Source organism: Phaseolus vulgaris, chromosome 8 (genome assembly GCF_051622355.1).
Source record: "Phaseolus vulgaris cultivar YP4 chromosome 8, ASM5162235v1, whole genome shotgun sequence".
Lineage (NCBI taxonomy): Eukaryota > Viridiplantae > Streptophyta > Magnoliopsida > Fabales > Fabaceae > Phaseolus > Phaseolus vulgaris.
In genome coordinates, this window is record NC_143505.1 from 44,885,310 (window position 1) to 44,909,452 (window position 24,143).

Below are 24,143 nucleotides of genomic sequence, written 5' to 3' on the forward strand. Positions count from 1 at the left end.
TTTCCTTTTTCATTAGCAAGAAAAGCTAAAGAATGACTCAAATCAAATCCAAATCAGAGCCTCACTAGTTGGAAGGATGTAGAGGAAAAATTTATGAAAAGATTTTTTCTAATCTCTCGCTACATCAAAGCAAAGTCTGAAATCTCTATGTTCAGACAAAGAGCAGATGAAGCTTTCTGTGAGACATGGGAGAGATTCAAGATGATGTTGAGAAAATGCCCAAATCATGGGTTTGAAGATATTGCTCAACTGAGCATATTTCTTAATGGTCTCAGATTTGACACTAATATGCTCCTAGATGCTGCAACTGGCGACAGAATGATGGTTGTGATCTAGAACAAGCGACAAGGATTATTGATGCATTGGCATCAACTGATTATCAAGCCTAACATGATAGACAAGGTATTCAAAAGAAAGGGTTGTTAGAGTTGAATACTTCAGATACAATCTTGGCTCAGAATAAAATTCTGACACAACAGATTGAAACATTAACTGCACAAATGGCTAAATTGCCTCAACAGTTACAAGTCGTGCAATTATCTCAAAGCCAGAGTCAACCAATCAGGTGTGATTTTTGTGGAGGTGATCATCCCAATGGTCACTATTCTTATCAAAATAATTCATCTGAAGCATATAAGTAATTAGGGAAGGAAAGGTGGATTCTCCAACAACAACAATTATTCTCAAGGTTGAAGAAACAATCAGAATCAAAATTTAGGGCGGAATCAAGATAGTGGTTCATCCAACAAGCAAGGTCCTTTCCAACAACAACAACAAAAACCCCTATATCCTTCAGTTACTGAAAGACTGAACAAATTTGAAGAAACCTTGGAAAAAATCATGAAAGCTACTATGGTTAGTCAAGAGAATAATATGGCGGCAATCATAAATATAGAAACTTAGGTGGGACAGATTGCCAAACAATTAGTAGAGAGACAAAGTGGCCAATTTTCAGCCAATGCCCAAACCAACCCAAAAGAGCATTGCAATAAAATTGCCTCTGAAAGTGGTAGAATAGCAGGAGAAAGGGATGGTAATAATGTAATGTCTGAAAAAGAAAGGAAATATGAGACTGAGGGGGAAAGAGATGAGAAAGAAAGAGATAAGAAAAGAAGTGAGGAGGAAAAAGATAAAGTAAAAAAGTAAAAATAAGGAGATAGGAGTTCTTGAAAAAGATTTATCGTATCCTCATGCTTCTTCAAAAAAAGAGAAGGAAAGATTTTATTTTTTTTATTTTGATAATTTGCTCCCTAAAAAATATTTTGCAGGAAATCTGAAGAAAGATTCAACATTTGAGAGATTTCTGAAGAATAGGAGCTATATTAAGAGAGAAATATAGAGTCGGAGGATAGATACAATGCCATTATGCAAAATTTACAAAAAAAAAAATTAAAAAAAAATAAAAAAATCCTCAAAGGCAACCCAATCCCTATATGCCCTCCGATCATTTTGAAGCTTATATATTTTAGCCTGGGGACAAGTTCTATTATTAGGGGGGCAGATCCAACAAACGAATCAAGATAATCTACAACCATAGATGAAGATTTTAACACAAAGTTTGATGAGTTCTTAGGAATAGATATTTAGGAAGCATCTTAATAATTTTATATGCGAGGAATCGATATAAATGATTTTTATATGAACATCAATATCAATCAGATGACACAATATTGTCATGCTAATCAAAATACAAAAGAGTGAGAAAGATGAACCCCAATCTCTATTTTTCCAATTGAAACAACAAACTCTTGACTTGTTTTCTTTTTAATCACTGTCATCATAACAAATCCCAACAAACTTTATTATTTTGATTTCTATTTATTGAATCTTTTACTTGATTATTCAATTATTCCTTGTGGGTTCAATATCCGTCCTTAGGGACAAATTATTACTTCTAACAACACGGTGCACTTTCCGTAAAAAGTCATCAAGTTCTTAATCTTAGGGGGGTTAAGAATTTGTAACCTAGAAAGGTGATGATACTCAATGTAACATGGAGAGGTGATAATATGTGTTGAACCAATACTTGTTGAACCCGAAGAGGTGAAAGTACTTGTTATATCTAGTTAGTTAGTGAAAAATATTAAGCAGTTGTTTAAGGGGACTGGACGTAGTCTGGATTTGGATGAACCAGGATAAATCATTTGTGTTGCTACCTCTGTACTTTTGTTGTTGTTTTAATTCTCACTATTGGACTATCTACTAGACGATTTCACTAAACAATTTTTTAGAAAGTCTTATTATATTTTTTTATTAGACGATTCACTAAACGGTCTAACTAGACAAGTCTAATTATCTATTGTGAAAAAGAGATTCTAAGGTCTCATTATCCAACCCCCACCTACATTCTTTTCTTATGTGCACCTAGTAACAATTGTTAATGAGAATCGTCGTCACAAATGCATATATATAACAGTGATTTTGCACAGAACTGTAGATATAAGTGGTTCATATATAATAGCTTTATTCATCATCAAAAATGTCTATTTTTAACTATGACTTGATCAACAACGATTTTAAAACCATTATTAGAATATGTTGAGAATTGTCGTTGAAGATTTCTTTTCCACTAAACTACTTTTAAATATCTTCATTGAGTTGATCCACTACAATAAGCCTTCTCTCGTAATATAGTGACTAAACTTACCGAAGATATGTGAAGAAATTTATTATATGAAGATATCCAGTTATTTAAATAGAATTTTTAAGAACTTCTAAAACAGAAAAGGAAAAAATTAAAAAAAAAATCAAGTTAAGATAACCTCTACCCAAGTTATTTTTTTTACATTTTTTTCTAAAATTTATTTATGGAGAAATTTGTTCAAAAAATTACATTTAATATTGGAGGAAAAGTTTATCTTAACTTTAACATATCTGAAACGTTTTTTCACTACAAGAAAATCATTAAATAACAACCAAATTTAGAAATAAAAAATAATTAGTCACTATATTAACTAGATTAAAATTATTTTAGAGACTAAAAAATTATTAGTATCTAAAGTGATTTCTATTCTTAATCAAAATTTATAATAGAGACTAATTTAGAGTATAAAGTAGTTATAACTAAAACCTTAGTAGTTAATAGTTATATACCAATTTAGAAACTACTTTATAATTTTTTATTAATAATATAAACTAATTTAAATACCAATAACTTTTTAACTGATAAAATGGTATTTAATTTAGTCAATATAGTAACTAATTGTTTTGGTTTCTAAAATTAATTTTATCTAATAATTTTCTTATAGACAAAATATACTTCCAAAGAAACATTTATAAAGAGAAGAAATGAGAAACTTTTAATCACCTTGTACTGTTCATTTCATATATCCTTAGATTTACACAAGAGAAAACATGCTAACACTTTTAAATTATATTTATCTTTAAGATTTTATATAAAGATTGAAATTTAAACCTTCTTTATTTTGGCCCCAATTGTACCTATATGGACAAAGAAGGGCCTAGATAGTATCTAGAACTAGTTGTACAATTGCTGATGTGGTGGTTGTCTCCTCGCACCTTTATTCAAATCTCCTCCTTTTGTTATTGGTGCTCGGTCGGGGTGGACCTGAAAAAGGTACTATGACGCTTAAGTAAGTACTTTGTGTAAAGAGTAGGAGATTTAAAAACTAAAAAGGAAGATTCTGAAAGAAGATTCTTTGAATACTAAAATTACGTATTGAATTTGGATTCTTGTATCCATAATTCAATTTTATTTTTGACTATTTTCGAAGAACTGAAATAAAAGATAGGGTATAGCTATGACAGTTATTGTATGGGGTTTTCCCAATGCTAAATGCAAAGGCGCATAATAGATAGACATGAACATTATGAGTTTTCTCGTAATAAACCCAGTTGTTGCAGATATTTTCTTCTCGGATCCTTCTTTACACCACTGTAAATGATTTATTCATAGTATTTAGTTATGGGTCCTTGTTGTGATAGGCCGAATCAATCAAATATCAATTGCTAATTGATTTATAGCATGATCCCTGATTTATAAGGAAGTATATTGGTATATTGATATCACCTTAATTTGGTAGGACATAGTCATAATTCGTATGGAATTTCCAAAATTTTCATTTTTGTCATTTATTGAGCGTATTTAATATATATTAATGTAGTCGGTTGATCATCGAGACCGAGTGACATGGCTTGTCAGGTACCGACCAGTACACAAACTATATAGTTGTCTTGTCTATAAAAAATATCTATCGTCAACTTATACAAAGGTGTTTGATGTAAAATGTTAATTTTAAAATGCGTAAATGATTTTATTAACTTCAATATTTAATTATTTCTAAATATTTACTTTTAAAATTGTATAAATATTTGAGTTTAAATATATAATTTGTATACTTATACTAACATCAACAATTTGATCTCAAACTAAAATTTATAATAAACTTATAATTTTAACTTTATGATGAAAATTTTATTTAATATATTAAAAAATAATAGAAATAAACATTTTCACATACACAAACATATATATATTATTATCATAGGAATAGTTAAAATTTGAAAACTTCCATCAATTTTAGGTTGTGATTAAAATTTGGTAAGTGTCTTTCTAACATGAAATATATGTCTCTTACAATGTACCACCATTAAAATTTTATTTTCTAATTAAAATTTTATAAGTCGGTTATAACCATTAGAGATATACTTGTCTAAGTCGGTTACAATTATTAGAGATAGTAATATGGTCACACTATGTAGGTCGGTCCGCTAGTCCTTTAGAAAAAGTATAGGGTGGACCGAGTATTTTAACCTGTTGGCCTTTTTAGGCCCGTCTCATATAATGCTCAATCCACACGGACAATGACGGGACAAGACAAGTTGTCCCTCATAATCTCGTAATAAAAATGTTGACTATATTTCAATGTTATTAAAATGGAACAACAACTATGATGGTTTTAAAGTCAAGGCAGAATGATGATTAATTACTATAGTCTTTTAGCTACTTAGATAATTTTCTATTTAAGTTTCATTGTTCATGAAAGATTTAACTTTGACATATTTATTTAATGTATATGTTAACTTTATGTTTAATAAGTGTGAAAATAGGAAAAACATAAGAAAGGTGGTTGAATTGTGTTTTTGTCTAATTTAAAAAAAAATCGTAAATATCGTTTGATTGACTGTACTCAGATGAGGATTGAGTTTATCAAAGGATTAGAATGTAACCCTTTCATTAATGCATCATTTTCATTAGCAGCTAACTAACTTCACTGAATCATTTTTTGCAGTATTTTCTTATTGATTTTAACAAATGATCAGATTATAATTCTTTTGTATGATAGCAAGTTAAAATCTCAAGTGTAATAATTGAATAAAAAATAACTTTTAAGTTTGTTTCTTCACTATAACTCTCATTCTTCAATGAATATAATCAATAATAACATGTGATGTAGATATATTAGGGAAGAGAGAAATATACACAATAATCTATATTGGTTCTTTTGTCGCAGCAGATTACATCTAATTCTTAATCAATAGATTGAGTTCCACTAGGCAGACTAATGTTATATTGGTTCTTGACACAAGTCACTCCTAGCTTAACTAAGTATTCTTTCAACTCACAACTACTCCATGGAGTATTCTTTTCCAAGCCACTCATGGCTCAATAAGTATTCTTTCGGATCAGTCACTCATGATTGACCTTATAAAGGAGTATTTTTTCTCAAGTCACTCTTGGCCGGACCAAGTATTCATTACCAAGCCACTCCTAGCTTAATCGAGTATTTCTTGGAAACCTAGCCACCCCTGGCTACTCCCTTGAGTATTCTTTACTAAGCCACTCCCGGCTTAACAAGTATTGTTTATCAAACAATCACTTATGGCTTAAGTAGGAAGATTAAAGGTGGTCAAAAAATAATTATGTCTCATTATTAGGGAGCACAACATTTTTTGACGAATACAAACTTTAATCTCTCTCTCCTAGTTCCAATAATTCTCTTTGCTCTGTAGGAAGCGGTTGCATCTTTCGATGTATATAATGAATAAGTTCTCTCTCTGAGGTAGTTCGATGAACACACATAGTGTTTTTCTGAAGACTTCTTCAAATACAAGGATATGACAAAGCTTTCGGCAGTGAGATCTCTTTTTGAAGCTTTGTAGAGGCATGAGGAATTTCTACAACATTTCGACATAATGCTACCTTTGTTGACTTGATTTTCTTCTCGGCGGAGGGATTTATATAAGCATTGAAAGAAGATATCTGTTGAGAGGTCTTTTATAGCCGTTGAGCAACTTCAACTTCTATGCATGTCTGATAAGTGCCATATTTTAGTAATATTTTATATTAAAATACAAATACTTATAGATATTTATTGATAAAATAATTATAATTTAACCCCTAAATTATGAATTTAAACATTTTTACATATTTTATGATTATAATATGAATAAGAACGATTTATTCCCAAATTTGTGTTAATTTCAGAATTTTAGGGGAAAATGGAGATGAAAGGGTTAACAAGATGAAAAGGGGAGGTTGGAACGCTAAGAACTTACCCAAAAACTTGCCTAAACCAATAGAAGTCCAGAGAAGTTGGGCTTTTTCTCATACAACTCACCCAGGCGAGCTCAATCACGCCCAGGCAAGAGTCACTTAGGCTCAGTCTAACTATGTTAAATTTGGGGCATGAGGTACAACTCTAGACATCATTGGGAGAATAAAAGGTGATTGAAAACCCTAGAGGAGACAGTCGTCAAGGAGAAACATCTTGAATCTTCTTTTCTTGCTTTCCTTGCTTGTAATGGCCAACATGAGTGGCTAATTCTATCATTTGGGATTATGAGTAATCTATTCAAACTCTTATATGTATTGAGGTGATATTTAAATATAATATTTTGTTCTTGATTGATAATTGGTATTGTCATTTTATTCTTAATGCTTGTTTTGTCATTTTGATCCTTAAATTTGACTAAAAAGTGCTTTCAAGTATCTGACCTAAATGATAATGCTTAATATATTTGAATGCTAGGAATAGATTTGAAATGTTAATTGTTATCAACATTTTCTCGTAATGATAGAGTTTTTATAAATATGCGAGGAATTGATATTTAGGAGACTGTCTTAATAATTCTATATGCGAGGAATCGATATAAATGAATTTTATATGGACATCAATATCAATCAAAGATGTAATAGTATTATGCTTTTCAAAATACAAAAGACTGAGAAGGATAAACCCTAATCCCAATTTTCCCAATTCAATCAACCAACTCTTTACTTTGTTTTATTTACAATTTTTGTAATCTCACATAAAACAAACATCCAACAAACTTTAATTATTGTTTTCTATTTAGTGAATATTTTACATGAGAATTCAACTTTTCCTTGTGGGTTTGATATCAGCCATTAGAGACAAATTATTACTTCTGACACGTTACACTTGTCGTAAAAAAAGTCATCAATGTCCTTTCTACGTTTGAGCTTAATTGGATTCCAGGTAGCTTTAAATGTGTTCATTCTTTTCACAACGTCCTTGTTCATTGACAATATTCATCTCCCTAAGTAGCTTAACATTTTGCACCAATTCATGATAAAAGTGCACACGTACAGGGCAGATATCTGAGTCAGAGTTAAAATGCTCTTCATGTTAGGAGGTTAGTGTAGAAAGCATCTATAGTTTTTTTTTTCTTAAGAGGTCATTTGATGTTGACTTTTGCTTGCACCTTTAATAGATGTATTTGAAAAATGAAGGCAATAAATATTTCTGCAATCATAGAATAAACACATACATATGTTCAAGTAATACAATCTTAGTTATGTGTATTGTTTGATCTAATGCACATAATTTTTTATCTTATAAACATATGATTTGATCATAATAATGTTTTATCAAACGTATGAAAGGACTACATAGTGTCGTATCGTCTGATAGACAAAACACTTGTGTCTTACATGTTTTGTTGTTGAAGTCATTTGTCTTACAAGCAATGTATGATTCATGTTTTATGCTTTGTAGTTTTCAACACTTAATCAAAATTACAGGGTGTTGGATTTTTTCTTAACATTTAGATTTTTAAATTTTATTCTTAATGATAGACTCATGGGGTGCAAAAAATATGAGAAACTTAAAAAAAATATTCTTGCAACATTTACGTGTAGGTTTTTTTTTAATATTTTGCTTATGTGGGTTGGCTCCCAAAACCCGCAGGCTAATCATTATGTGGGATGGACCAACAAAATTAACCCACAACTCTTATGGGGTTGGCCCGTCTCGACCCGTTTTTTGCGGACCAAAGCAAGGTGGTCAAAACGGATTGGGTTAGTCTATTTTGTCATCCCTACGAACCATCGATACTATTGGGTCTTTCAAGGATGAATTTATTGGGGATATACAATATCAATGAGGTCTAAGCTTACCTATATAAGATATTACGACGTCATCTTCAATCTAAAACATTAACACAATTTGGCTATGGATCTCTTTCTTTATATATTATTAAAACTCAAACTTGCAGTTGAAATCCTAACCATTATCATGCAAACATTGTCCCAAAATCTGAATTTACCTATTTTACCAATCACTACAAAAGAAATTATTAAATACAAACTAATTTTAGAGACAAAAAATAATTAGTTGTTATATTGATTAAATTAGATACTACTTTAGAGACTAAAAACAATTGGTATCTAAATTAGTTTCTCTTATTGATAAATAGTTTTTCAATTGGTATCTAATTAGCTACCAACTTTAAAATCTAAATATTTGGTAGCTAAAACATTAGTAACTAATTATATACCAATTTAAAAACTATTTATCAAAATAAAAATTAATTTAAATATCAATAATTTTTTTAGTCACTAAAATAATATTTAATTTAGTTAATATAATAACTAATTATTTTTATTTTTAAAAAGATTTTTTATTTAATGATTTTCTATCTGTGAATTCTCCATTTAATAAATCTATCAAATCTCTAATAAAATTATTAATTACTATAAAATTCTTGTTTTATTCTATTGATATGTTTCATTTAAGAAAGATAGACGGAGTTATCAAATGACAATTTAAGTTTTTTTATTTTCTTAAAATCATACACTATAAAAAAAATTATTAAATAAAAATAAATTTTAAAAATAAAAAATAAAAAATAATATATTAATTAATTAGATACTAAAATTATTATTATATATAAAATAATTTATATTATTAATAAAATTTATAAATTTGTATTTAATTAACTACAAAGATTTTAACTATTTATTTATTATAATATTAACTATTTGTTTATTATAATTTAAAATAAACAAAAAATATTATATAAGAAAATTTGAAATATTTACAATATTTAATATTTTTAGTACTCCAATATATTTTATATAAATAAAAAACGATATAAAATATTATTAGCTAAAGAAAAAATAACTTTGTATTCATGAAAATTTTATAACTCTAATTGTCCTAGTGATTCTACTGCGAGTCGCACTTAAGAAAAATAAAATAAAATCAATAAAGTGATTGAAAAAGTGTTGAAAGTGAAAATTTTAACCTAAGACCTTACATGCTCTAATTTATATAAACGAGTTTTAAATATTTTTAACAATATTTTAAATTTACTTAATATTTTTTTAAAATGTATGATCTAATAAATTATAAAATAAGCATATAAAATAAATATTTATTTATATTTTATTCTTATTATTATGATGAACTTTTAAAATCCATGAAATATTTTTAATTTTTTCTTTCGATCGCTTAACTTATTTTTTATCTTGTGAGTCCGCTTAGTAGAAGAATTTAATGGGAGTTTTACGAGAAGATACTAAAATAAATTATAAATAATAACTACAGAATGTTATTTTTATTTTCAGTATTATTAAAACATGAAGAAATATAGAGAGGGACATAAAACCAGTACAAGAAGACAGATAGTTGAACACTCCAACCCCTTTCAGTATTTACTAACTTTCCCTTTCCCTACAACACAACTCATCTCTTTCTTTCAACACTTTGTTGCATCTTCTTTCTCAAAACATTGTTTGAACAGGATGATCACACTGTACCATGTTGGCTAAATCAATCCCCTTTTTTGAACCAAAGCAAACTTCTTTGCTCAGCCACAAAGCATCTTCCATTCCCTTTCTTTTTCCTCTGCTTTCACCAAAGAACATTCTACACTCCACCTACCAGTAACTCATGTTTGTTTAAACTTTTCTTGGTGTCCACTTTTCTCATAAACCATTATTTTCAATTCTTCACACGAAAGGACTGGTGTGGTGTGGTGTGGAATAGTAAAAGCCGTTGCAACAACATGACAAATCAACATCCCATTTTGCATTGTACTTTCCTTTTGTTTCTCTTGTACCTTCTACTCAATGCAGCTCCTACGAGTTGCAAGTTCACCATTGAGCCATGCTCTGACGATAACTCGTGCAATGCGCTTCTTGGCTACACCCTTTACACTGATCTCAAGGTCTCTGAGGTTGCTTCTCTCTTCCAAATAGACCCTATTGGACTTCTCACTGCCAATGCCATTGACATCTCGTACTCTGATGTTGAGCATCGCATTCTCCCTTCCAAACTCTTCCTCAAGGTCCCTATCACATGTTCCTGTGCTGATGGGATTAGAAAATCAGTGTCTGCCCATTACAGGACTCGTCCTTCTGATACTCTCTCTTCCATTGCAGATTCAGTGTATGGAGGTCTGGTATCCCCTGATCAGCTTAGGGAGGCTAACTCCATAGCTGACCCTTCGGTGCTTGATGTGGATCAGAACCTTGTGGTGCCACTTCCATGCACTTGCTTCAATGGCAGTGATAATTCTTTGCCTTCAATTTACCTCTCCTATGTGGTAAAGCCAATTGATACTCTGGCTGCCATTGCAGCTAGATATTTCACTACACTTACTGATTTGATGAATGTTAATGACATGGGGAGTGCAGCTATCTCTGATGGAGATATTCTTGCTGTTCCAATTCCTGGTAACTCTAATTGTCTTTTTACTAAAAGGAAAGGATTTCACTTTGTAGTACAAGTGAAGTGGACATATATGATTTTTTTTTTCTTTGTTCTTGTTCTTTTTCTATTTTTCGTTTAGTTCTTTGTAGAAACAAGCAATGAAAATAGAAAATATTTTCTCAGACAAAAAGGCCAGATCTTCTTTTGATGTGATTGAGTTATGTCTATTATTTCTTCACTAATTTGTGAGTAAACCTTTTATATGCCCGCTCTGAGTATTCCAGTTCAGGTTTAAGTTTGTGATTATATTGTGACTGCCAAGCTTTTAAATTGGTGATAACGATTTTTTTGGGCAATGTCTGTGATTTCTTCACTAAAGTAGGGAGTATAATTTTGCTTGTGCTACCTTTCATTTAAATTCGGTTGCATAATCAATCACTAGTTGTTCTCTTGTTACAGCTTGTGCATCAAATTTTCCAAAATATGCCACTGATTTTGGCTTGCTTGTCCCTAATGGAAGCTATACCATTGCAGCTAGTCACTGTGTGCAGTGTAGCTGTGGACCACAAAATTTAGAGTACTAACTAACTAAGCTACTTCTTTTTCCTGTTGCAATTTATTCCTTCTCCTATTTTGAAGTAAAATTAGATTTTTCATGCTTGGAGAACGATCTATTACTAAACTGTAGTTCATCTGGGTTTGTCGCTCTACCTGCAGTTTATACTGTATTCCCTCTTCTCTAGCTGTCTCTTGCTCCAGCATGCAATGCAAAAGAAGCAATCTTATACTTGGGAATGTTACCGTGCAACAGATGAGCTTAGGATGCAATGTGACATCGTGCAATTATGATGGTTTTGTCAATGGCAACATATTAACAACGTATGTTTATTTTCTATGCACCTGGTTGTGTGATTGAGATATTTCTATCATACCATTCTGCTTGTTAATCTTAAGCTTATTCAATCTTTCTTGGCACCTTGCAGGATGTCCTCATCTCTTGAGCCTCATTGTCCAGGTTAGAGTTTAGCTACAACTTTTGTATAATTAAACTACAAATGTATTGTGAAAATCCATGTTCACTTTCTAGTTGTTGTAATCCACGACAATAAACCTTGTTTTGGTCGATCAGGCTCCTCTGAAAGGTAAGTGAGTGATCTCAATCGCTGATGATACAGTTAGAATTTCAACCACATGCTCATGTTGGAATATCAACCGCTATTTTTCTCATTAACAACTAAGATTACTTACATTAAGAAGTTAAATCCTTTTCATTAACAACTGATACTCAAGTTTGAAATTATATTTCAAATTATGCAGGCCCGCGACGATTCCCTCCACTTATAGCGCCACCTACATCTGTTACAAGGGAATCAGTAGTTGCATTTCCTCCATCTCTATCACCATCACAGACACCATTACTGTCACAGTCACCATCATCGCAATCAGAAGGAACAGGTCTAACAGCACCCAAATCTTCAGTCATGCCTGCAACCAGATCATTTCCAGGATTCTCACCTGCAAATGGCCCTGTTGGTAGGATTGCTTCTGCTTCTCCCTCTTTGGCGAATCCTATTCCCATTTGGATGCCCTCATTTATGTTGTTTCTTATAAAGTTGATGATCCCTGTGGCTTTTTAATCTCAGTTTTCTGGTAAGTTCTGTTCTGTCCCATTGCTTTGTCACAGATGCTCCTATCTGTTGTAATTACTGATTTGTGAAATCTAAGAAACAATGGTATCTCAAGTTTCATCAATTATTTGTCCTTTTATTATTTGGTGCTTTAGTGTAATATTGTCTACCGTGCAATGAGGGGTTAATGATTCAAGGGATAGTCATTTTTTAAGGTCTTCATGTTGTTGTTGGCTGCAATGCCTTTTGACAAATGTGTGTACTTGTCAACTCAATGCAATGCTCTTTTTTGTAGATGACAAAATAATGAAGAGTAACTCTTCTGTATACAAATTCTAATTTTAGTATGTAAATACAGTAATTTTTATTTAAAATATCAAAACTAACTTTTTTAAAATAATAAATGAGGGTATTATGTATACAGATTTTAATTATGATGAATGTTGTGGAAAGAACTCGAATCTTTTATCCTCAATTAAATAAGATTCCCTTGTATGGAAAATAAATTATTTGATCATGATGTTTGTTTACACCAATGATAGAATGTTGAAGATATTACATCGATTAAAAATAAAAATAACCTACATAATATAAGTAAGCACACTCCTCATCTTATAAGTTTGTATTGTGAGAATGAGTTAGACTTAAACTCACTTCTTAATATGGTATTAGAGTCTACCTTAATGATGTTTGTTATTGCATATATCAAACTACCCACCACAAACACATAAGGAAATCTTTCATATATATTCTTAGCTTCATTTTATGAACTTTGTATATAACTTAATTTAAAATAAGTGGCAAGAGGATAGTACTCATTACCTTGGCTTTTTCCATGTGAAATTTTTGAAACACTCTTTTGATATAATGTTCTTGTGATAACCAAAACTTTTTCTCCTTGCTTTCATGTATGATTCTTATACCAAGAATCTGTTTAGCAACTTTCATGTCCTTCATCTAAAATGACTCACCAGTTTCTTCTTTAATCACTCAATCTTGGAATTATCTTTCCTGACAATAAGCATGTGTAGAAAACAAGAAAAACACAAGGAAAAGTTGAATCTTGTTTTAATATATATTTAAAACTTTTCGTAAATGTTTTATGATACTCAAATGATATTTTTATATGACAAGTGATTTATTAAGGTCTTTCTAACCTTTATTTCATCTAGTGGAATGTGACAAACTCAACTTTATAACTTACATATCTACTTGTTTAAATCGTTTCAAACTTAGTTTCCTTAATGATTCTCTCTCTTACATTAGCACATACGAAAATAATAATAATATGTAGTGTAAAAGATATAAGGGGAACAAGAAATACACAAGACAATTTTACACTAGTTTGTTTGACAAAACAGATTATGTTCAATTTTCAATCAATAGATTGAGTTCCACTAAACATACAAATATTTTCAAGTAGAAACGAGTATTCATTGAGCTCGTGGGTATTCTTGGCTAGAACTTTCGAGTATTCTTTGGACTCATAGCCACTCTTGACTAACCCCTTAAGTATTTTTTGGGCTCGTAGTCACTCCTATCTAATCCTTGATTATTATTTGGAATGCATTCACTTTTGGCTAAAACAAGTTTTCTTTGAACCACTCCTAGCTAAAACAAGTATTATTTGGAACACAACTACTCCTGACTAAAATGAGTTTTCTTTAGATTGTATGCATTATTGGATAAAACGAGTGTTCTTTGGATGATAACAATTCCTAGATAAAATGTGTATTTTTTTAGAACATAGTCGCTCCTGGTTAACGTGTTTAAGATTATTCCTTAAACAATGACCACTCCCCAGTAATAATTGAGTGTTATTTGCTAAACAACCACTCCTGACTAATATAAATAAATTATATGGGTAGTGATCAACAAATAACATGGTTGCACACTAGAGAGGAATGTATTTTGACACGTACAAGGTTTATGCACTCTCTTCTAGTTTGTTAAGTGAACATAAATAGTTTTTTCTATGAAGATTTTTATGGCATAGAGATTTGGGAAATTTTTTGCACTATACAATGTATTCTCTCTCTTTTTTCTTTTGTTTCTTCTTAATGGATGGTTTTAGATAGGCGCTAAAGAATATAATCATTGTAAATATATTTCTGATTATTGAGTAGCTTCAGCTCACTGGAATATCGTTCTTATGTCTGATGAGCTAGATTGTAAAGGATGCATTAAATGCACTCCATGCAACATCAATTGCTCTTTTATTCTTTACACAACACCTCAATAGTTAGATGTACTTATATCTTATTGAAAAATGTCCCTTTAATTTATTCAAAGGACAGAGTTGTGCGAAACAAATAGTCTTTCTAGAGTTGACAATTCTACCATCAAGGAGTTGTTGAAGAAAAACATCTTTAATTCGTCATCCAAGAGATAATTTGATGTGACTTGTGGTTAAACAAATCTTCTTAGCAGATAAAAGTAACAGACATTTATTGCAACATAGAATAAGCATATATGTATGTATCTCTGTGGAGTACGAAGTTAGCTTAAAACTGTGTACAAATAATTTGACCATATCCATGTTTTATCAGAAGTAAAAGAAGACAACATAGTATTGTATTGTCTAATAAACAAAATACTTGCATCTTACATGATCTGTTGTTGAAGTAATATTATCTTTTAATGACCATGTTTTACACTTTAGTTGTTTTTCAGCACTAAATAACAGCATATTACCAACATATAATACTAGGATAATGAAACCATCATCTGGAAAGTTTCTAACAAAACACAATGGTCAAAGGTAGTCTTCTTGTATCTTTGCTCACATATAACAAACTCAAGTTTCTTGTATTATTGGTAGCTCTTTCTTAGCTTACACACATAGTGTTTCTTACATTCAACAAGAAAATCGCCATGAAAGAAAGTAGTTTTCAAATTCGCCTGCTCTAACTCTAAATCAAAAGTAGCAACTAAACTTAACACAACTCTATAGGTGACATTATAACAATAGGTGAGAAAATCTCATTAAAATTAATACTCTTTCTTTGACTAAAGCTTTTCATCATTAATCTAGCTTTGTATCTAGGAGACATGGAATTACTATTTCACCCTGTGGATCCACCTGTTATCTAAGGCCCTCTTCCCCTTTAGTTAACTTCACCGATCAAATGCGTGATTATCATGTAAAGATTTCATCTCATCTTTCATTACATTTAACCACTTTTGCTTTTCTTCACTTTCCATGGCCTCTTAATAACACTTAGGTTCTTTCCTATCTATCAAAATCACAAACTGATCACGAGAATACCTAGATGGTTGTCTCTCTCTTAGCTAATGGAACATCAATCGCACATTGACCCTAGTAGTTCGAAACACGTTTCTTTCCAATCATACATAGTAGGTCCACTAACTACTTTTTTGTCCACCTTTAAACTTTGTTGCAGCGCAACATCTTCCAAAGTAACTATGCATTCAACGATGGGAAGATTGAAAATATGAGTTTCTGACCACCAACTTTCAACCAAAGATGTTATTAGACTGTCATGGAGCTTAAAGTGTCTAACTTTTGCAACCTCACTAAAACCAACAACCTTCAAAATCAGGTGGAGGCATTGAATGATAATACGATTGCATAATTAAACCACTTATTCCATGCAAGTGTGATTGGATTGAAAAGTTATAAATGAATAATATTATTTCTAAATGTTATCAAGTATCATTGTGCCTTACCATATCAAGAGGTTTATTTGATCTATGCAAGTGTTGTTTTCATAGCATGGTAGTAGATGAAGCCGACATTGTTGAAGAACGAAAGCAATGCTATTAAGGAATACAATAGATGAAGATAATAGATTTTTTGGTGTGTAATATAATTGAATGTATGAAGTGTACACATAAAGTCACGAAATCCACAAATATTATTTTGATAAATTTAAATTTGCTTTATATGAAGTCATTAATAATCACTTTATTTTATGTTAGTTCTGTGCGTCAGAAATGAATTGTTTTACATCAGGGTATCATTTACTTTATGATAAATCGTTTAAAATCAATTAGGAATCAATTTCATTTAAGTTGGTGTGTATATTTAAGTAAATAAAAGTAGAAATATATTATTTAAATAAATAAAAATAAAAAACAATACATTAAGAAAAGGTCATTTTTAAAGGCTTAATCAAGTTATCAACTATGAAAGCAACCTTAAGCTGATAATGTATCAAAACGATTAGAACTCGTGTCTAATGTTTGCATTCTTGCCAGAAATTGTTACTTGGGGGTGATCCATGGAGTAATTAAACAATTTTTTTCTATTTGGCCATATTGGTATGGAATTAAAACCATCCATGCTAACCTTTCACCCTAATGAAAATTGATCCAAGCATTGCAAGTCAATTGGAAGCATATTATACAAAATTATAAAAATGAATTTGATGCTATAATTACTTGTCAATAAAAACTAGGCACTTTCAGAGGAGTTTTCTTATGGATTTTAAACATTAATTTTATCTGGTTTTACAAGGAAGCTAATAAATTAACATCCACATGATAAAAACCTTGAAGGGGAGAGTAAGAAACGCAAGAGTATTAAATCATTAAATAATGAAATATTCAATACAATTTAACACTTTAGCGGCATTGTTAGAAACCGAAGTGAATTCAAAGGTAGATAAAAATACGAATGGTTTTATTTACAAATTATTTACATCAGCAAGATAGACAAGGCACTGGAAGCTCCATGGACTAGCATTCATTTGCTATGGTCATGAAACAACCATCTTCAGAGAGCCTTGAGAGCAAGTTTACTTCCTGAGTGAACACCTTTCACAGCAACTCTCAACAATGCACGACTTTGGTAAAGCCTGTCAGCAAAATATTAAAAAAAATAATAATAAAAAGGTTTATTCTCTTGAAATTATTTTAGAACCTTTATCATTTTCTTCATATTGCCATGTATCTGTTTTTCGCAAGCCATTCAAAATAACGGTTAAGAGAGAGAGAGAAGGAAGATTACCCAGCCAAAGCGAGTCCCCACGTAGCCAGAGTATAAAACAACTTTCCAGCCTGCCAAATATCTAAAATCTTCTCCAGTTTGCTTGTACCTTGCAATGCTTTTGATATTGCTGTCATCAGATAAATTGAAATATGAGATGCAAAGTTGTTACTTAATCACAATGGCAAAAAAATGTGTAATGCATTCATTCAAATTCTCTCAATCAAAACTTTGCCAATGGTAGATAAGAAAATGCATAAAATAAGGTTAAATCATAATTTGGTTACATTTGATGCATTTTTTATTTAGTTCCTCTGAAAACAAATTACATCTCTGTTCTTACAAATAAAGAAGTTTACGAATAAAACTCCCTGCCATATGCTAAAGTTATGATGGAACTTAGAACTTCTTTTAAGCAGGGATCAAGATAAAAAATGGAGTGACACATGTAGGGAACAACATGCAGAGTGTTTTTCTTTTTCAAGACCAAATATTTAAGTATAGAAGTTTTCATGTAGGGACAAAAACAAAAAAGTCAGGTACAAGATGTGATGTGTTTATTACGAACATTAGCTTCTATTAGGTTGTGATGATACGATTAGAGTGTAGGGCGAATAATATATTTTTCACTTATTTAAAACTTCCTTACTTCAGGACTTCCCCGACTACTGTTATAACTACCTCCCTAACTAAGTACCCACACTGCACATACTTCTGACAAAATGAATTACCCATGTCTCAGCCTGGGGCACCTGTGTGCAGGACAAAACGTAGTCCACACATTGGGAGCAATGACCTTCCTCTCTTCTCTTGACATATACTCGTTTTGTAAACCTTTTGTATTGGGCTACACTCGTTGCTGAGTCAGCCCCTGCAAGTGGAGAAGACCCTCCCACCAACCCAAATAATGAAAACCTGTGTGTTTTGGAACTGTGGTAAATTCTTCTAGTCAGTTGTCATCTCCCTCCAGCCATGCAGATGTACTCAGCAGCACATCGCTTGGATTAACCTTGCCACAAAATACCCCAATTGCAGGTCCTCTGAAGTTGGCAACTCGTACAAGCAACCCAAACCTCAAATTCTGGGAAGCATTCCACCACAATACCATTCTGATGCAATGTCAACAATCTTTTGTAGATGTTCCCAAGGCAACATACATCAAATCTTCACATCCATGCTAGTCTTGAAATTCTCCCACATTGTGGTTTTCTTTCTCCATAATGAAACCTATGCACTGCAATCCCATCCATACTGATGAAGCCTAATCACACTTTCTCAAGAAGTCTAATATGCTTTACTTTAAAAAAAAACTCTCTGCCTAACGTTGCAAACCTGATAGGCCAAGTTTTGAATAAGGCTGTTCTAATTGTGTATTATTAGGAAGTTATTAATCAATTATTTTTATATTAATTTTAAAGTAGACAGTTGTATGGTATGATGTGACGGTTATTGTGATATATATGGCTTGTATTACAGACTTGTAGAAAGCAATTGAGGTGTCAGATAGTTAATTCTAGTGTTTTGAGAGAGGAGCTCAGTTTATACTCAAATCTAAAAACCAGATTATTTTAAAAATTTATTCAAAACTCAGTGTGTTTATTTCTTCAGTCTGACAGACTCACCCAAATGAACCCACCTTCATATTTAGGTAATTCAACCTTTCATGCCCAAGAACGAGAGTGTTCACCACTACATTTGGATTTATTAACTTCTGTGTTCTCTTTAGTGTGTTTTTAAATGCAGGAAGATTGCCATTCTCCAATTCAATCATATTTTTTAATCCATTGAGCCAGAGTTATTTGATGTCATCAACTCCTTCCACATTTTTCTTGATACTGGCTGCACAAGGAAGCTACAATCCATACTTCCTGCTCATCATCTTTAGGAATTCCAGCGAAGACTCACGAACTTTGTCCTAACTCCATTCACGCTAACAGGAGATCTAATAGGTCAGATTAATTGATAGGAACCCATATGACCATTGGATTGGTCTACGGAAAATAGTCAAAACAGAAAGAGTTGAAAAGAATACTTTTTTTTCGGCTATTGAGAATGAAGAAAAAAGGAGAATTCCGTCTCCAACTAGGGTAACAACCTTAAACTGAGAAATTTCAGTTGACAAACTATTATTGCAATATAATTACATAACTAATTAGCTACTTTTTCACTTGTTTACACTTCCTTAGCTACTAACTTCCCAACTACTGTATAACCAGCTAACTAATCCCTAGGCTCCTGATTTTTATTCCATTGGGACTAAAACCCTCAATATTCTACTGAGGATGGGCCTCATGCCTAACAGTTTCCTCACCAATCACAAAAATTAAAGGATTGGAGTGTTACCAATCCATTTGACCTAGAGAAGATTATAAGCAACAATTCAACATAGCTTTTACAGTTTAGGTGAAGGGAATATAAAGGAAAAACACCATAAGATAAAAAAATATGATAGGAAACTCACCTTTCTGCAGTTCCTCCGGTGAAAAGTTCTACAATTATAACAAAGGAAAATGATGTTAGTTGCAGCAAAAGAAACAACTACGAATGCATATTATATGTACACACACAAACCAGAGCTTTCGGGTTTGACATAATGCATTTGGCCATGAAGTTGGCAACACCATCAACCACGTGTTCTTCACTGATGACCAAGTAACTCTCATCATCAATTCCACTCATTTCCTCAATGTTAATAGGATCTATCTCATCCTTAACCCAAACCCACCAACTGGGTTCTTGAGAGTCAACATTGACCAAAATGTCAGCTGATTGATAATCAACCTCTGTCAAATACCAGCCAAAAAACCAAAAGATTGTCAATATCTAGTTATTTCAACACACACAAGACACGCTTTCAAAACAGAGAAACTTACCAGTGGCCTCCTTGAAAGGAAATTGATTTCCTCCGCTAGCAGTTTCCTGCTGTAGGAACTTGAGCCGACTCAGGTACTCATCAGACCTCATGGTAGCAACTAACCGGTCATTCAACTACAACCAAATATCCCCAAAATATAAACAAGGAACAGGTAAAACAGCATGACCAAACCCAAAACACAATGCAGCCAAACTAATATTCCTTGGAATGAAATTATAGAAATGCTTCCAGATTCGTAAATGTAGATGCAATAATATTACACAAAATGATTGACCAGCATCCAGTTATACCCAATTATTAAGAAACTAAAAGCATCCGAATTAAAAAATAACCTTCTGTCCCAAAAATTAGCTTCTTTTTTATTTATTTACCAATATTCCCGCGGGTATAGACTAATTCCACTAATTCACCGGGCTGAGGGTGATGGTTAGGTATAGGTTACCCAAAATGACAATTATATGATGTCTGGAGTCTCGGTTCATTTCCAATGCCAGCAAGATCACATTATATAACAAGTGCTTCATCGATAAAATACTATAACTTTCATTCCATTTATTATGGAAGAAGTAGCATCCAATTAAAAGATCTCCTCCCCCCAGAAATTAGCTTTTCTCCTTTTACTTTCATACCAGAATTTCCAGATGCATGATCATGACCGAATTCATACTCGTTTGTCAATTACACAGACAGAGTCACATATTTCAGAGTAAAATCCATTATTGAGAAGATAAATGAGATTCATCACATCACAATTAATTCTATAAAAAATAATTACATTTTTTCAAACTTCAGAACAAATTGGCCCTGAGGTTGAAGGTTACTTCAAGTGCTGATGGGTGATAAAACTAAAGAATTCAGAATTTCATTTCCAATAATTAAGAAAAATAGTAGTACCAAATTTAAAATGAAACATTGAAAAAACTTATTTTTTGAAATTGAAATACCATCCATATTTTTAGAAAATAAAACACATTTGAGAAAATAGCATCATTTGATAAAATTAGGAAAGAAAAAAGGTAATTGAAATTTGAATTATACATCGGGAGGACAATTATCCAAGCAAGGCGATTCAGAGAGGTTTTGGAGCAGTTTCAGATTCTGGTCGAGTAAGTTCCTGAGACGTCGATTTTCTGATCGCAGAGCCTTCAAATCATGGTCGGAGGGGCAGTCATCGGCGGATTCGAAGGGGGCGACGGAATGACTGTGGCGGCGGTAATGGTGTGTGTGTTCAACGGCGGTCCATGCAACGTCGGCGACCTCGAGCACCGTCTTGGCCACCTCGACGCTTCGCATGATTTTTCGAGATTTGGGTCTTTCGATTGGGCGAAGCTTCGGTTCTGAGAATTCTGTTAGGGTTTCAGTTTTCGCAGAGAATGGATGATTGTCGTCGTTTTCGTGCTGTGGTGGTGAGATAGATATAGAGAATATTATTTCTTCGTTTGTTGTAAAAATATCAATTTTGTTTGAATATTAAAGAAAAAGTGCTTTTAAAATATGTTTAAAATTCTTAATTTTGTAATTTTAAAATAATAAAACTCAGAAATTTCTTTATTTATAAAAATTGAGTTGGCAATAACTCACTAAACTAAGAAAATGAAATTAGTTAACCTAATGAATTCCTTATTTTAATATAATAATATAATTATAAGTGGAAAGTGCGTATTGCTTCACTTGTATGTAATTTTTGCTCTTTCCCTACACGTAACTCACCAACAAATAATTATATATATATATATATATATATATATATTCAACTTGAAATTAACAATTTAAATAGTTTTAGAGTCTTTTTATGAATTTCACTCCAAAGTTCTTAGAAAAAAAAAAAGAATAGCGTTTATCCCATAAAGAATTCAACTTTATAAAATAAATTGTTTGATGGCAATACAAACATCACAGTCAACAATATTAAAAAAACCAACCACAAAAAAATATCATGTGCAACACATTGTTGTTATTAAAGTAAAACATAACTTTTGTAACCTTTTCGCTGGATAATATTAGTCTTCCACGTGTTAAAGTTGCTCTCTTTAGAAACTTTCTAATATAAAAAATATTTCAACTTCCACTCAAGTATATGTCCTATAAACTGTGAATTTTTACCATGTGTTGATGGAAAGGACTATGTTGTCTAGAGAGACAAGTATTATCAACGATCAGGGATAAAGAACATTAATTGTTGCAATGAGTGCATTTAATGCAACATCCAGGCTCAGACAAAGCCAGTACTGACAATCACAGTCCAATCCTTATCTATGTAACGAAGATAGGTACTAATGAAGATTCTATTGTAAAAATGCCAAGATTGACATCAAGTCAAACTAAAAAGAATCCAAAAACAGTAGAAAGAGCATCCGGCAACAGTGAAGGAGCATCTCGCAATAGTGGATAGTGGATGTGACTGAAGTCAGAAGATTTTTAAAGAAAACAATACTGGCTAAAAGATTCTTCAAGATAATAATCATTTCAAAATTAAATATGAATGTTTGTTTGTCTGAACAATAATGTAGCACTCGTTATCGTATGAAATATAGTGTGCCTATCTGCACAAATTTTAGTGATGGTTTTGAACCTGAAATTAACAACTTAAATAACTTTAAAGTTTTTTTATGAATTTTACTCCAAAGTTCTTAGAAAAAAAGGAAGTAAGAATATCTTTTATCTCTTAAAGAATCCAAATTTATAAATGTTCCTGTTGGTTGACCCGAAACGCCTTTGTGCGCCTACGTCACTCTTACGTCCAGAATCCTTGCATTTGCACGTGCCTTTCCTGTGATGAACTCCTGAAAACACAAAGACAAAGGGCACCCTATAGGTCGTTTGCACTCTGACGCTCAAGTCAATATTAAGGCTAGGAAACACCAAATTGTATAACTGTCGTTGTGTGTGTTAAGCGAGGCAAATGAATAGCGTACCTTGCCAAGTTTGTTACCTTACTATTTATAGACTGAAACTAGGGTTTCCTCTTTACCCGAAATGGGCTTTTCTGATGGGGCGAGCCCAACACTGTTGTTACCCTACTCTTAGGATAACCTAGCGCGTGGGGTCCCTAACTGGAATGCAACCTCTGACAGGGTGACCCCCTAGGTGCCTCCTCGTGCACCTGATCTTTGGGTTCACCCGCCTCTAGAAGTGTCCTAGCTGTTCACATGCCATTCATGCAGCTCGTCCCTGGAACGTGACCTTCACAGGTCATATCTTTTCAGTGGCTCTATACTTGTGTTACGCCTAAACGCATCATCCACTCTACACGCATGGACCCTCATGACCTAGGCTTCTCCCTTACTGATAATTAGTGTGTGGTCTGGAATCCACCTCTCGTGGCCCAGCTCTACTGTTTGGGTCAACGACGCCCAAAGACTGGTTGGTACACAAGCCCCTCAGTCTCGAGTTGTAACTCGTTCAACGAAGAGCTTAAGTCCTTACCTTTGGTGACCTACCTGGCTCTGTATGACAAGACGTGAATACTGCACCAAAGTGACGTCTTTCTGAGCCTTTCTCATCTGCGCACACGTGTTTCAATCAACGGTTAGGGCTTAACGTCGCTTACGCTTCTTTGTTTCCTTTAAATGTTCGAAAACGGGCGTGTCCAATCACTATTCCATTATTCTCTGAAACACTCTTGATTGCTTCATCTTCTTCCTCGAGCATTCTCGCGTTTCCCCTACATACTCGAACATCTTCTCCCTATCTGATAAAAAAGGTACGAACTTTGATTGTTGTTCGCACTCGTTTCTTAATTCTTATGCTGGATAACTCCCTAGGTTGTT

The 24,143-nt window shown here is 32.4% G+C and overlaps 2 protein-coding genes and 1 pseudogene across 2 annotated transcripts; 1 reads left to right on the plus strand and 2 right to left on the minus strand.

The window, feature by feature from the left end:
• Positions 1-127: 127 nt before the first annotated feature.
• On the minus strand, positions 128-233 carry LOC137827359 (small nucleolar RNA R71; annotated as a pseudogene).
• Positions 234-10,123: 9,890 nt separating this feature from the next.
• On the plus strand, positions 10,124-12,671 carry LOC137827009 (lysM domain-containing GPI-anchored protein 1). Its single transcript, XM_068633196.2, has 5 exons — positions 10,124-10,942; positions 11,379-11,496; positions 11,637-11,798; positions 11,903-11,934; positions 12,237-12,671. The coding sequence occupies exons 1-5, from the start codon at positions 10,273-10,275 to the stop codon at positions 12,554-12,556; spliced, it is 1,302 nt and encodes a 433-aa protein (XP_068489297.2). The 5' UTR covers positions 10,124-10,272; the 3' UTR covers positions 12,557-12,671.
• A 4,404-nt stretch (positions 12,672-17,075) lies between these two features.
• On the minus strand, positions 17,076-21,862 carry LOC137823733 (elongation factor). The gene is made up of 6 exons (XM_068628978.1): positions 21,412-21,862; positions 20,372-20,486; positions 20,070-20,281; positions 19,960-19,987; positions 17,520-17,628; positions 17,076-17,367 (listed from the first exon to the last, which is right to left on the minus strand). The coding sequence occupies exons 1-6, from the start codon at positions 21,664-21,666 to the stop codon at positions 17,286-17,288; spliced, it is 801 nt and encodes a 266-aa protein (XP_068485079.1). The 5' UTR covers positions 21,667-21,862; the 3' UTR covers positions 17,076-17,285.
• Between the last annotated feature and the right edge of the window lie 2,281 nt (positions 21,863-24,143).

What these genes read in the sequence shown, in the direction of transcription:
- LOC137823733 (XM_068628978.1), bottom strand. Translation starts at nt 21,666, where the DNA reads ATGCGAAGCGTCGAGGTGGCCAAGACGGTGCTCGAGGTCGCCGACGTT. An exon ending in TCCTTTCAAGGAGGCCACTG is followed by an intron (nt 20,282 to 20,371) that starts GTAAGTTTCTCT and finishes GGTATTTGACAG; the next exon opens with AGGTTGATTATCAATCAGCT. An exon ending in TGTCAAACCCGAAAGCTCTG is followed by an intron (nt 19,988 to 20,069) that starts GTTTGTGTGTGT and finishes TTATAATTGTAG; the next exon opens with AACTTTTCACCGGAGGAACT.
- LOC137827009 (XM_068633196.2), top strand. Translation starts at nt 10,273, where the DNA reads ATGACAAATCAACATCCCATTTTGCATTGTACTTTCCTTTTGTTTCTC. An exon ending in TCTTGCTGTTCCAATTCCTG is followed by an intron (nt 10,943 to 11,378) that starts GTAACTCTAATT and finishes CTCTTGTTACAG; the next exon opens with CTTGTGCATCAAATTTTCCA. An exon ending in AATGGCAACATATTAACAAC is followed by an intron (nt 11,799 to 11,902) that starts GTATGTTTATTT and finishes GGCACCTTGCAG; the next exon opens with GATGTCCTCATCTCTTGAGC.